Raw genomic sequence first — 13,203 nt, 5'->3', positions numbered from 1 at the left:
CGGGGATTTTAATTCAAGAGACTTACTAACCTTCATGGACTAAAGGCGGAGGCGCTGGTAACCCGCGCTAAAAGCACCGAAGCGTTGATTTCTAACCAGGTTGCTCTCAAGTGACGCGCGCAGCACATTCCAGGATTTCGGTGGGAGACAGTGGCACTTGTCCTCCGGTGAACGGGACTGTGTGTAGGCTACTGCATGGAGGGATGTCGGCATGGCTTGCACAAGGAGAACCAAAACTTTAGTGTCTACATGCGTGATCTTGAGTGGCATGACCAACATCGTGTGTCTCCTGTATGTTGGATGGGTCACTAATTATATCGCGAATGTATACATTAAAGTCCCTATGCCTGTCCCAGAGAAAAAGTTGGAGAGCGATAAAAAAGGCGAGACTCTGCGGATCATAGAAAGACTTGATCGACTCGAGAATGTTGTCAACCAGCACATACAAGGTAGATAATATTACTAAGTTGTTGTGATGATAGGCTGATCATAAATTACAGTTTCCCTACCCCATCTCATTTTGAGCATTTGCAAATGCCGTGGTCGGTGTAGCCTATTACAGTGTATTAATCACGACATAGCCTATTTACTGTTTTAGATTATAACTTTGTTGATTTATATTCGAAGTTGACTCAATGGGTTCCATTTTCTTCTTCTTTAGCTGAGGATACTTTATTAGCACCCTTCACGTTTTAATGGGCTGCTTGTGTGAAGGATGTGTCGGAGGGCATAGGGTACCGGCGCTTTGCAAAGGCCATTCAAGTGATAAAGGCGCGTCCTGGGACAGTATTGTAACTGGACAAATGTTGACCTCGATGGTATGTCCCCATCTAATGAACGAGCCTATAAATGCGCTTATTTGCTCTTAAATCCTCGCCTTTTCTTACAGTTTTATGAATGCCCTTTTATAGGTTTCTGTTGCTGCCTTGGGAATGGACCGATCCTCATTCTGTCTCAGTAATTCCGTAGAATTGGTACAGTACGTGTTTCAATGTGCTGTGTTGCAGACTAGTGTAACCCAGCACGCGCTCCTGTCTATTATGAGCCATACCTGCAATGTATTTAGCAGGCTACAGTGCATTTGGGGGGTATGTAGACTAAGTAAGCAGGTGTTTGGTTACAACAGTGGGATGCCTGTTTGCAGAGAGAATTTACAGCTAATCCCTTTTCAATGCTATATCCTTCTCAAGGTTTGTTCCTGCATATTTCAGTCAAATTATGTGATTAAGGAAATTAATCTAATGAGGAAAAATAATCCTTTGTTACTGTGCATTGCATGTTATTCGATGTGGATTATTCAGCGTTCTTGCGAATGTTTGGAATTCCCTTCTCAAATTCCTCAAGCCCCCCTCTCTCCCCCCCTCCGTTTGCAAACATTTTCTCAGTAGCTCTTTATTCACTTCACTAATACGCTTATTTACCTCAGTAACACTTCTCTCCTCACTGCATTGCAATGTTGCTGCTTCACACGGGCTGGAATTCCAACAGTCTCTCTCCCGCCTGTGCCTGGTGCTTTTCTGTTCTGGTGTTCTGTTCTGGTGCTGTTCTGGTCATGTTCTGGTGCTGTTCTATTCTGGTGCTGTTCTGGTACTGTTCTAGTCCTGTTCTGATGCTGTTCTAGTCCTGTTCTGGTCCTGTTCTGGTACTGTTCTGGTACTGTTCTGGTCCTGTTCTGGTACTGTTCTGGTACTGTTCTGGCCCTGTTCTGGTCCTGTTCTGGTACTGTTCTGGTGCTGTTCTGGCCCTGTTCTGGCCCTGTTCTGGTCCTGTTCTGGTCCTGTTCTGGTGCTGTTCTGGTCCTGTTCTGGTCCTGTTCTAGTCCTGTTCTGGTGCTGTTCTGGCCCTGTTCTGGTCCTGTTCTGGTACTGTTCTGGTGCTGTTCTGGCCCTGTTCTGGTCCTGTTCTGGTACTGTTCTGGTGCTGTTCTGGCCCTGTTCTGGTCCTGTTCTGGTCCTGTTCTGGTGCTGTTCTGGCGCTGTTCTGGTCCTGTTCTGGTGCTGTTCTGGCCTTGTTCTGGCGCTGTTCTGGTCCTGTCCTGGTCCTGTCACTAGAGCAGTGCTCTTGTCATCACCAGACGCCCAGTGTCAGTCAGCTCCTAATTTTCCATGTAGGTGCAGTAAAGTGTGGGTTACCAGCCTGGTCCATCTAGAAATGACGTTTGGAGGCGATGGACAAACGTCGAATTCTGAAGTCTGCCAAGTGAGACCAGGTTGGGGTTACAGGCAGACACAGAGATTATCCCCAGGTGAGGGGGGGGGGGGGGACCTCGCTGAGCCCTAGGTGAGGGGGGGGGGGGGGGACCTCGCTGAGCCCCAGGTGAGGGGCGGGAGGGGACCTCGCTGAGTCCCAGGTGAGGGGGGGGGGGGGGGCGGGACCTCGCTGAGCCCCCAGGTGAGGGGCGGGAGGGGACCTCGCTGAGCCCCAGGTGGGGAGCGATGCAGCTCTGGAGCTCCACTTGGCTGGTCACTCCAGTAGACATTTCTCCTGGAGCCAGGTGTACATTTCCCTGTTTGGCGCAGACCAGCGTCTCCTGAGGGAGCTGAGGGAGCCGTGCCTCTTCCTAGCTGCTAGGAACATGGTGAGTCTATTTGTGTTGCTCCAAGAGGGAAAAAATGATGGCATTAGGTCAGATCTGCACCGTCCAGAGCACTGAACTGACCGGTGTGTCAGTAAGATGTGTTTACAGGTTAGTTATCAGTCAGCCTCTTACTGAGAGAAGTGTTCCTCTCAAGCTGAAGGAAATGTTAAGGAGTTATGTAAGTTAAACATCTAGTAGGTCTACAAAATGTGGATATGTAGACTACTGGTAAGGACTGGTAACCTACTGAAGAGACTGTGGTGCAGAGGTGAGCTGTTCTCTGCTCCCTGCTCCACACAAACACACACACGCAAACACACAAGCAAATAGCTTTACACTGAGTTGAAGTGCTGCTTGGAAGCGTGATTTCCCACAGTGCATTGCTGCGTGAGGGGATTCAACATGTCTGAGGCCCACAGCAGACCTGGCACCACCGCCGCAGATGCAGGCTGTGCTGGGAGAGACGGACCTGGTGTCAGCCTGCTACTGTGTGACTGTTGACTGTCAGCCTGCTACTGTGTGACTGTTGACTGTCAGCCTGCTACTGTGTGACTGTTGACTGTGTCAGCCTTGTCCTGTGCTGCTGTTGACTGTGTCAGCCTTGTCCTGTGCTGCTGTTGACTGTGTCAGCCTTGTCCTGTGCTGCTGTTGACTGTGTCAGCCTTGTCCTGTGCTGCTGTTGACTGTGTCAGCCTTGTCCTGTGCTGCTGTTGACTGTGGTCTGATAATTTAGAGCAGTGGTCAGGAAGACCAGCACACTGGCCCAGTCCTGCTGAGCTCTGTCATGTAGTAGAGTCGATGAGTGAGGCATGGCTGGATAGCTGACGAGACAAGTTCCCACACGCCCACTGTGAATCTCTGTGGCTGCGTCTCTGGCTCGCCCGCTGGTTCCCAAAGCCTTCACAAATACCAATGTGAGAGTGCGTCGGCAGGCTACTGTGTGAAGCAGATGACAAGTTCAAGTGCTCTCTTAATTAAATATGTTTCACTTAATTAACCTGAATATACCCCTACATCCTATGCCAGATAGTACGGTTGATAAACCAAGAACGAGCTGCGAGCTGTTTCCTAGGACTGCCCCCAACTAAAAATGTTCCTGCTTGACTGGTACTGTAGTCCTTAGCTCAAGCGATTAGTCGACTAGTTGCTCCTTTATATATAAAAAATAAAATGATAAAAAACATAATACGTTTTACAAGCGCCCGCACGGAGCGAGCTGCAGCAACCTTATAAGGGCATCAGCGGTGGACTGACTGAATGTCTAAGAACAACCAGCAAGGACACTGAACATTGTGTTTATTTCTGCACAGTAGGCCGATAGCAGGCCGATCTCAGTCTTCTAGGAGAAAGGAATTCAAGTCTGTCCACGTTTGTCGGGGAGAAGTGTGCTCCGTGTCTTTCTCACTATGAGGCCGGCCAAGGCTAAGCAAGGTCATTTAGCTTGCAGTCATCACGAACACTTGCATGCAACTTAGCAACATTTTGTTAATGTTAAATTAAAATTGTTCCATTAATTATTTTGCATAATGGAATAATCAAATATGTCTTAATAGCCCATAAGCCTAGGCTATCTAGAGCAGCCATGCTAGGAGGCTTGCAGCCATTAGCCACCTAGCATGGCCGTTCTATTTAAACAGGATAAAGTTAGGCTAGTTACGATCATGTCATGTTTGAGGTCATTGCAGGGTTTGCATATCACCTTCTTGCGGTCATTATTCACACATTCAAAATGAACACTCACATTGGATGATTTATTGCCCAACAGTTAATAATTCTGCAGCTCCCAGATGGATTTTGAGGTTGTTGTTTTTTCTTGCAACTACACTAATGAAAACTTGTTCGGCTAAGACTCTTCTCTCTCTTCTTCTAAGACTCTTCTCCTCGACTTTTGGGCGGCAGCAGTTTCCCTCGAACATTAAACAATTAGTCTTTTCCCACAGGAATAATGAGGTATAGAAATGATAGAGTTGTCGTGTCTGGGAGTGTGCAGCTGTTCTGGGTTCTGGTTGAATGGCCGGCCTTCGGTTCAGGTGGAGATGATCCCGCTAGTTCACTGAATGGGCTCAATCAAATCAACCTGTCAAATCAATTGAAAATCCCACTTAATCACCATTATTGTTTGCTCTTGATGAAGAAAAGAATTGTGTGTGTGTGTGTGTGTGTGTGTGTGTGTGTGTGTGTGTGTGTGTGTGTGTGTGTGTGTGTGTCAAGGTTATAATAGTTTTGCTTTTGTCATTAGTTTTTATTTGTATATCGTTTTAACTTTTTGTTTTCAATTTCAGTTTAGTTTTGATTAGTTTTAAAGCAGGTTTGCTAGTTTAGTTTAGTTTTTATTTTTTGGAAAATGCTTAGTTTTAGTTTAGTTTTTATTAGTTTCAGTATTAGTTTTCGTTTTTTTTTCTTCTGCGCTAGCCTCATGAGACTATCCTGATCTCGCGAGCTCACGTTGTTTCACTCCGTGTGAAACAAGCCATCTGGCGCACGTCAGGTTACTTCTGCGCAGGGGCACAGCTAAGAAAAAATGGAGGATAGATTTCATATCCACCCAAAATACTAGGCTTATGTATGAAATGAAAAAGACTAAAACTAAGGAAATTTTCTCAATAATTTTAGTTTATTTTAGTTATTTTTGTAAACACAATACAGTTTTAGTTAGTTATCGTTTTTTTGTAAAGTCAAGTTTTTATTTTTATTTCAGTTAACTAAAATGTTTTTTCACACCTAGTTTTAGTTTTTTAGTTAGTTTTCGTTAACTATAATAACCTTGGTGTGTGTGTGTGTGTGTGTGTGTGTGTCTGTGTGTGTGTGTGTGTGTGTGTGTGTATGTGTGTGTGTGTGTGTGTGTGTGCGCGCGTTTACTCCTATAAGGAAGTAAAAAAGAACAGCCAATGGGTTTTAGATGTCTAACAACCATCCGCTTAGATGTTTTAGACGTTTATCTGCCATAATGCTTGGGAATAAAATCTCCCCTCCCTACTTTGCAACGTGAAGTCAGTTTGTTCTCTCACATCATTTTAATAATACATTGACTGACAAAAGGCTGCAAGATGCTTAAAACTAAACTGTCTGTCAAGGGCCTAGATGCATAAACTGTGTCAGGGGGCCTAGATGTGTTGAGCAGTTAAAATGTTTATTGCAAAGAAGTGGATCACTTGATCTAATACCAGGGCTACAAATTCCATAGTAATTACTATTGGATTATCACTAAAAATACTCCTGAAACTCCAGATGACAGATGACTTGCCATCTTACCAGACAGAGGGCAAGGCTGTCAGAAAACTGTTTCATTTGACATTTACAGCAACTAGTGCAGTGCTGTTCAAAACAGCCTGTTCAGAACGTGCGATGGCTAGGCCTCACACTCGACACTTCCTTGGGTCCTGAGCAACACACCTGCCAAATTTCAACACCATACTGTGAAAATTGAAATACAGACAAAATATAGAGACTCCTTCCATTATAGTATGTATATTTATTTATATATATATATAGATATATATTATATATTTTAACTGCGGTGCATGTGCAGGAAGGCTGTCTTCTCATAGGCTAATCTTTATTCTGCTGCCACCTGTTGGACTGAGAGCAAATTAACATTCGCCAAGTGACTGCGGAATGTCCAGACATCATTCCGTACCTCGCAGTTCATCTGTGCTTGTTTCTGGTTCAGTTATTATAGTTGTGGTGGTAGTAGTGTGTGTGTGTGTGTGTGTGTGTGTGTGTATGTGTGTGTGTGTGTGTGTGTGTGTGTGTGTGTGTGTGTGTGTGTGTGTGCTTGCGTGCGTGCGTGCGTGCGTGTGTGTGTGTGTGTGTGTGTGTGTGTGCATTTGTGTTTTCTTGTTCTTGTATCGCACACCTAAATGTCTTTGATTATTGTGATAATCAAAGTGATTATTCAATGTTTGGGATGTCTCCTCATGAACCCGACCTGTAAAGAGGTGGGTTGAGTGGGGAGTGGGAGGTAGATGGAGTACTTTAAGCCTGGAGAACATCGATCTGCTCCTGAGTCTAATAAATAAGAAGAATATTGAATCACAGGGACATGAATGCGCTGGAGAACAGTTGGTAATGATAGTTAATTAGTGTGGATCGAGAGGGCAAAGCCATCATGTGGAACATCTGAATACATCAGGCAGTTTAACTCCTCTGTGCCCTGACGATTTACACTCAACACTAGAAGCCTACAGGCTGTCCCCTGACGATTTACACTCAACACTAGAAGCCTACAGGCTGTCCCCTGACGATTTACAGTCAACACTAGAAGCCTACAGGCTGTGTCCTGACTATTTATACTCAATACTAGAAGCCTACAGGCTGTGTCCTGACTATTTACACTCAACACTAGAAGCCTACAGGCTGTGTCCTGACTATTTACACTCAACACTAGAAGCCTACAGGCTGTCCCCTGACGATTTACACTCAACACTAGAAGCCTACAGGCTGTCCCCTGACGATTTACACTCAACACTAGAAGCTTACAGGCTGTGCCCTGACGATTTACACTCAACACTAGAAGCCTACAGGCTGTCCCCTGACGATTTACACTCAACACTAGAAGCTTACAGGCTGTCCCCTGACGATTTACACTCAACACTAGAAGCCTACAGGCTGTCCCCTGACGATTTACACTCAACACTAGAAGCCTACAGGCTGTCCCCTGACGATTTACACTCAACACCAGGAGCCCACAGTGTCAGTCTGACCCTAGTCTGGCTTAACGGATGTTTTGGCAATAAACCTTGTCATTCGTTGTCACACTGCCCAATCAGTGGTGAGTCTGGCGACACAAATTAATCTGATTCGGCCGAGAGATACTCTCGGAACCAATCAGATTCGATCCAGACTATTTTGCGGACTGTGATTGGTTTAAAGAAATACTGCGTTTCCCCCCCCCCCCCCCTATTGCAGAATGGTAATATGTCCAGCCAGACCTAAACCAAGTGTGGAGATGGAGATCTGGCTATGAGAGACTAGTCTGACCCTGACCCAAACACTCAACACCAACACAGTATTTTCCCCTGATGATCTAAGCCCTAGTTATACTGCCCATGTCCACAAGTACGTGACGGTCGGCATGGCGTGAGTGTCATCATCAGAGGGCGTTTGCGGAGGCTCATCTCGTTTTTCGTGACCACACAGAGGCGACTGGTCACCGCGCCCTCTACGCAATGAGAGCACCGACTGCCACGTCCTCCATGGGGATACAGAAGCAGTATAAACAGAACCCCTACGCGCCAGCAGGGTCCATCTGTCTGAGAACGCATCTGTTTGGGAGGATAAACAAGGCTTTACACTCAACAGGAACATAGTTTGTCCCCACGATTTACACTCAACAGAAACACATTTATTGCAGGTTTCTTTTTCACACACATGAACTTCTGCTAACATTCTACAAAATGTGTACTTTTGTGCTGCCAAAATGATGTTTACTAGATAATTCAGAACAGCCTTCGGGACTGCTTCCTTCTGAAAGCCAAGTATTTATGACAGTCCTGCAGTCAGCAGAGCCCAGTACTTCACACATCCTCCTCCGCCATCTATCTCAGGTCACTCATGTCTGTGTACGCTCCTCACATGGTCTCTGAGAGAGGGTCCGCTCCTCACATGGTCTCTGAGAGAGGGTCCGCTCCTCACATGGGCTCTGAGAGAGGGTCCGCTCCTCACATGGGCTCTGAGAGAGGGTCCGCTCCTCACATGGGCTCTGAGAGAGGGTCCGCTCCTCACATGGGCTCTGAGAGGGGGTACGCTCCTCACATGGGCTCTGAGAGGGGGTACACTCCTCACATGGGCTCTGAGAGAGGGTCCGCTCCTCACATGGGCTCTGAGAGAGGGTCCGCTCCTCACATGGGCTCTGAGAGAGGGTCCGCTCCTCACATGGGCTCTGAGAGAGGGTCCGCTCCTCACATGGGCTCTGAGAGAGGGTCCGCTCCTCACATGGGCTCTGAGAGAGGGTCCGCTCATCACATAGGCTCTGAGAGAGGGTCCGCTCCTCACATGGGCTCTGAGAGAGGGTCCGCTCCTCACATGGGCTCTGAGAGAGGGTCCGCTCCTCACATGGGCTCTGAGAGAGGGTCCACTCCTCCAGCAGGCCTCCTTAGCGACCGCTCTCCTCTCTTCACGTGGCGAGAGAGCGTTTGACTGACGCTGGCGGCTCCCTGGACTAATTGGAGTGCTTTGTCTCTACATGCGCTCAAGATCGCCCACCAACTTAACCGCTCCCTCTATTATTCATAACGCAGGCCTCTTAGTGAGGAAGGAACATTTTGGACTGAACAGGCCCTTACATCTAGGCTCTCTTTCTCCCTCCCTCTCTCTCTCCCTCTCTCTCTCTCTGTTCTCTATCCATATCACTCTCTCTCTCTCTCTTCTCTATTCATATCACTCTCTCTCTCCCTCTCTCTCTCTCCCTCTCTCTCTCTCTCTTCTCTATCCATATCTCTCTCCCTCTCTCTCTCTCTCTCTCTTTTCTCTATCCATATCTCTCTCTCCCTCTCTTCTCTATCCATATCACTCTTTTTCTCTCTCTCTCTCTCTCTTCTCTATCCATATCACTCTCTCTCTCTCTCTTCTCTATCCCTATCACTCTCTTTCTCTCTCTCGAACATGAACCTTTGATGTACAGTATTCATCTATGAGCCTTTGCAACAATATCCATAGCATTCATACAGCACATCTTGGTCATACTGATATCGACTGATATCACAGCAGCATGTAGCCTACAGTACCACACAGGGGAAAAGCACTGGCACATTTCTTATTCAGGAATTCATGTAGAAACTCCTGAAGGAGAAGGGAGGAAGGAATCCTTGATACTCAGCACAGTGGTGCAAATGGAGGTCATACCGCTGCAGAGAGGCACAGTTGATGGCTGCATTCCCAAGCCAGCCTGAACATCTTTAATTAACACCACTTATTCCAGGAAGAGCCATGATGGGACGGATGTATGCCATGTGGTTTATTTCCAGGATAAAAGTCATACTGTATAATCTGACTCAGAGTTAATGTGAACCCAGGATTGACGACCCAGTGGTCAAATGGTGGTAGATGGAGAGAGAGGGGGAGAGAGAGAGGGGGGGGGGAGAGGGAGAGAGGGGGGGAGGGAGAGAGAGAGGGGGGTGGGAAGAGAGAGAGGGAGAGAGGGGGAGAAAGAGAGAGAGGGAGGGGGAGAGAGAGGGGGAGAGAGAGAAGGGGAGAGAGGGAGGGGGAGAGAGAAAGAGAGATGGAGAGAGAGAGGGAGGGAGGGAGAGAGTGAGAAAGAGGGAGGGAGGGAGGGGAGACCCTCAGTGGAGATTATCCTGGAAACACCCTCACCTCTGACCCTAAAATGCCTTAATTGAAATGTTGATCTGAATGCACGTCTCATCACACGTGTTCCTGACTCCTTCACACTGCTCAAATATTAATAACCCATCATTGATCCGCAAGTGAACAGTTAACAGCACCATAGATCTGCTACTCTGATCCTACAGTATTCTCAGTGTTGTATTGTGATGCAGTGTCTGCCTTGTTGATTTGTCAGTTAAATATCTCCCTGCTGCATTGGTGATCCTATTTTGCAGAGTGCAGAGTCTTTTAAACTTGTATAAGCAATGGATACGAAGCAACTAATTACAGACAAGCCGCATCCCTCCCAGATCTGGAGCTGGGGAGTCTAATTAGATGCAATGGGACATAATTGCTTATTAATTAGAGAGAGTGGTGGGGACCTGAGAGAAATGATAAGTAAGCCAAGGCATCTACCCTGAACCTGACAGGAAGTAGCTCTCTCCATGCAGACAGATGGGCCTGTGTTGGTGAGTTGGGAGGAAGTCATAATGGCATTTTAACTCCCACTGGATGCTAAAACCTAAGCCTCAATTATCAATGTGTCTTGTCTGATTATTCTTTCTCGGGAACTTCATTACCATGTGTGTGCAAAGTCTCTTGTTATTGAATATAGTTGTTTTTCCTTCTTTGCTTCAAAGGAAAAACACCTGAAGGACAATAAGCGTCACATCTTACATATGATCTATGATCAGATTTTTATTAAGATCGCCATAGCAACCAGCATCTAGACAACTCTGGGCCGGTCGGCAGGCCGAGACCCTGCCGTTCTCTGTCGCTGTCACACGGTTGTCTGTCTCATGTACCGGCCATGGAGACGACCAGGCCAGTGACCCGCCTGGACACGCCCCCGTCACATGGCTGTGTCTCCAAATCCTGTTCATTAGCCAGCCTATAAGCTCTAGTAGTTTAATCTCCCATGTAATTATCAGTGTTTATTTATCATTATCTTCATCCATCCCCATCTGTCACAGGGCATTAGTGACTCATGTAATTGGAGACGTTTTCTCCTTTCTAAAATGGCAACCTCCCCTCAGATGTATCCTGTACATGTCAGTAGGCTAGAGTTCTCTATAGTTCTCTGAAAAGAAGGTCCTAAAGATACCCTCAAAACATACAGAACAAACATTTAACTGCCCGTGAATCATGTTGGACCTTGTGTGAATTACTCAATAGCTGTTAACAGTAGATTGTTGTATTGTCTTGAGAGCACAGAAGCATGCCACTCCGCAGCTGGTGAGTGATGAGTGGACGTCCTCGTAGGCAGGTAGGTCACACTTTATTGATCCCCGAGGGGGAATTATGGACATTGATTGCAGTGTAGACCTGCGGTTGTGTTCAACTGAAGAGGTGAATTAAAGCCTGCATCTCTCCCTGTGTCTGTTTGAGGGCCAACCCAGAGGGCTGTGTCTAGGTGCACACTGAGAGACACCTTGGCCCCATTGTGTCAGAAGAAGTCCTTAGTTCGGGTCAGAAACCTTTGCCCGGCCATGGTGTCCTTTGAAAATGTTGTTGCTGTGTTTAAAAACATGCATGCAGTACTACGCCTCGAGGTTTGTTTGGGAGGCAGTGAAGTGTGCATAATGGGCCACTGGGCCCATTGAATGTCCTTGGAAGTCCCAATACTGACTCTTTTCATGTGGTCAGCCGCAAACAGATATGACAATGAGCGATGAGCATCTATGACTGGGCTCGTTATTACTGGGAAGCCAACCATGGCTGTGCCGTTGAATAGCTTGTTAGAAAAAGGGCGGCGACTTAGTCATCTCTGTCTCATACTGTAGTTTTACTAATCTCACAAGAAAAAAAACACAATACAAAAACACATTGGTCTAGCCACACACAGAGTCCATAAAATAATAACGTCAAACTGTTAAATTGTTCTCTCCTGGTGTACTCAGGCAAACAGACGATGGTTTATTAATGTTGACATGACTGGTCTGGTTCTGGGTCTGGTCTTGGTCTGGGTCTTGGTCTTGGTCTTGGTCTTGGTCTTGGTCTGGTCTGGGTCTGGTCTGGTCTGGTCTGGTCTGGTCTGGTCTGTCTTAGTCTTAGTCTTAGTCTTAGTCTTAGTCTTAGTCTGGTCTGGTCTGGGTCTGGTCTGGTCTGGTCTGGTCTTGGTCTGGTCTGGTCTGGTCTGGTCTGGTCTGGTCTGGTCTGGTCTGGTCTTGGTCTTGGTCTGGTCTGGTCTGGTCTGGTCTGGTCTGGTCTGGTCTGGTCTGGTCTGGGTCTTGTCTGGGTCTGGTCTGGTCTGCTCTGGGTCTGGTTCTAACTATTCTCTCTGAACAATCAGCAGTCTGCAGTGTTTACACGACCTCGCTACAGCTCACTAGGAACCTTGACGGAGCAGGTCCTAAAAAAGTAATGTCTCACCTCGCCTCTACTTGCCTTTTTTGCGGTGGAAAGACCCAGAAAGCAAGTTGAGTAGAGTTGAGTAGATCATTTTTGGTGTGGTGGAAGTGGGGCTTATTAGGGGCTGTCTCCTTTTGAATCATGGGGAGAAAAGTTGCAAAGAAAATCCATCCCGCTTCATTGCATTCTCTCTGAGCGTTTCATTGTAGATGCTACCTTCATCTTGTACATACAACACATAATGGCCGGGTTTCCCGAACGAGTCAAGAAGCACTTAACTCCAAAGTACTTCTTAACTCCCATGCAAAGGGTTGCTTAAGAAGGATTCCTTGAGAAGGTTCTTTATCGGGAAACCCGGCCAATAAAAGTAATTGAACTTGACATTTTCTCTTTTTATTAAACCTTTGCCGACGGATCACAGTGGAAGGCTCTCTACAGTAGTTCACCTTGATAGAATGGATCAGTTGTTAGATTATTCTGAACGGATCAGTTGTTAGATTACTCTGTCGCCAGAGACAACCTGAAGCACTGGGGCTTGTTTCATAGTCGTGATGAAATGTGTTTAACCCCAAACTCAGTGGTGGACCTGCATACTGCAGTGAACACACACTTTGTCCTTCTTCAGCTGGACCTGCATACCTCAGTGCACACACACTTCATCCTTCTTTAGCTCTCAAGTTGAAATTCAAAGCCTCCACCCGCCTTGCTGACCTCCCTTTACCATGGTCCTCCTCTGCTGTGTCTGTGAGAGCTCACTCAGACCTGGAGCGCTGGTGTCACATGCCTCATGCAGGTGAACACATAGTCTGGAGTAGAGGACTGAGTAGAGTAGAGGACTGAGTAGAGTAGAGGACTGGAGGAGAGTAGAGGACTGGAGGAGAGTAGAGGACTGAGTAAAGTAGAGGACTGAGTAGAGTAGAGGACTGGAGGAGAGTAGAGGACTGAGTAGA

General features: G+C 46.8%; 1 protein-coding gene across 1 annotated transcript in view; it reads left to right on the top strand.

The window, feature by feature from the left end:
* Window positions 1–208: 208 nt before the first annotated feature.
* The window catches only part of galnt18b (UDP-N-acetyl-alpha-D-galactosamine:polypeptide N-acetylgalactosaminyltransferase 18b), a gene marked incomplete at its 3' end in the record, with an annotated part of 89,759 nt that continues 76,764 nt past the window's right edge, over window positions 209–13,203 (top strand). The window contains exon 1 of the mRNA XM_084436864.1: window positions 209–449. Within this exon, the coding sequence (XP_084292990.1) occupies window positions 212–449 (238 nt within the window). The 5' untranslated portion in view covers window positions 209–211. The remainder of the gene's footprint in view (window positions 450–13,203) is intronic.

This window comes from Borostomias antarcticus (genome assembly GCF_949987555.1).
Source record: "Borostomias antarcticus genome assembly, chromosome: 4".
In the NCBI taxonomy this organism is placed as follows: domain Eukaryota; kingdom Metazoa; phylum Chordata; class Actinopteri; order Stomiiformes; family Stomiidae; genus Borostomias; species Borostomias antarcticus.
This window is presented reverse-complemented; position numbering and strand designations above follow the sequence as displayed.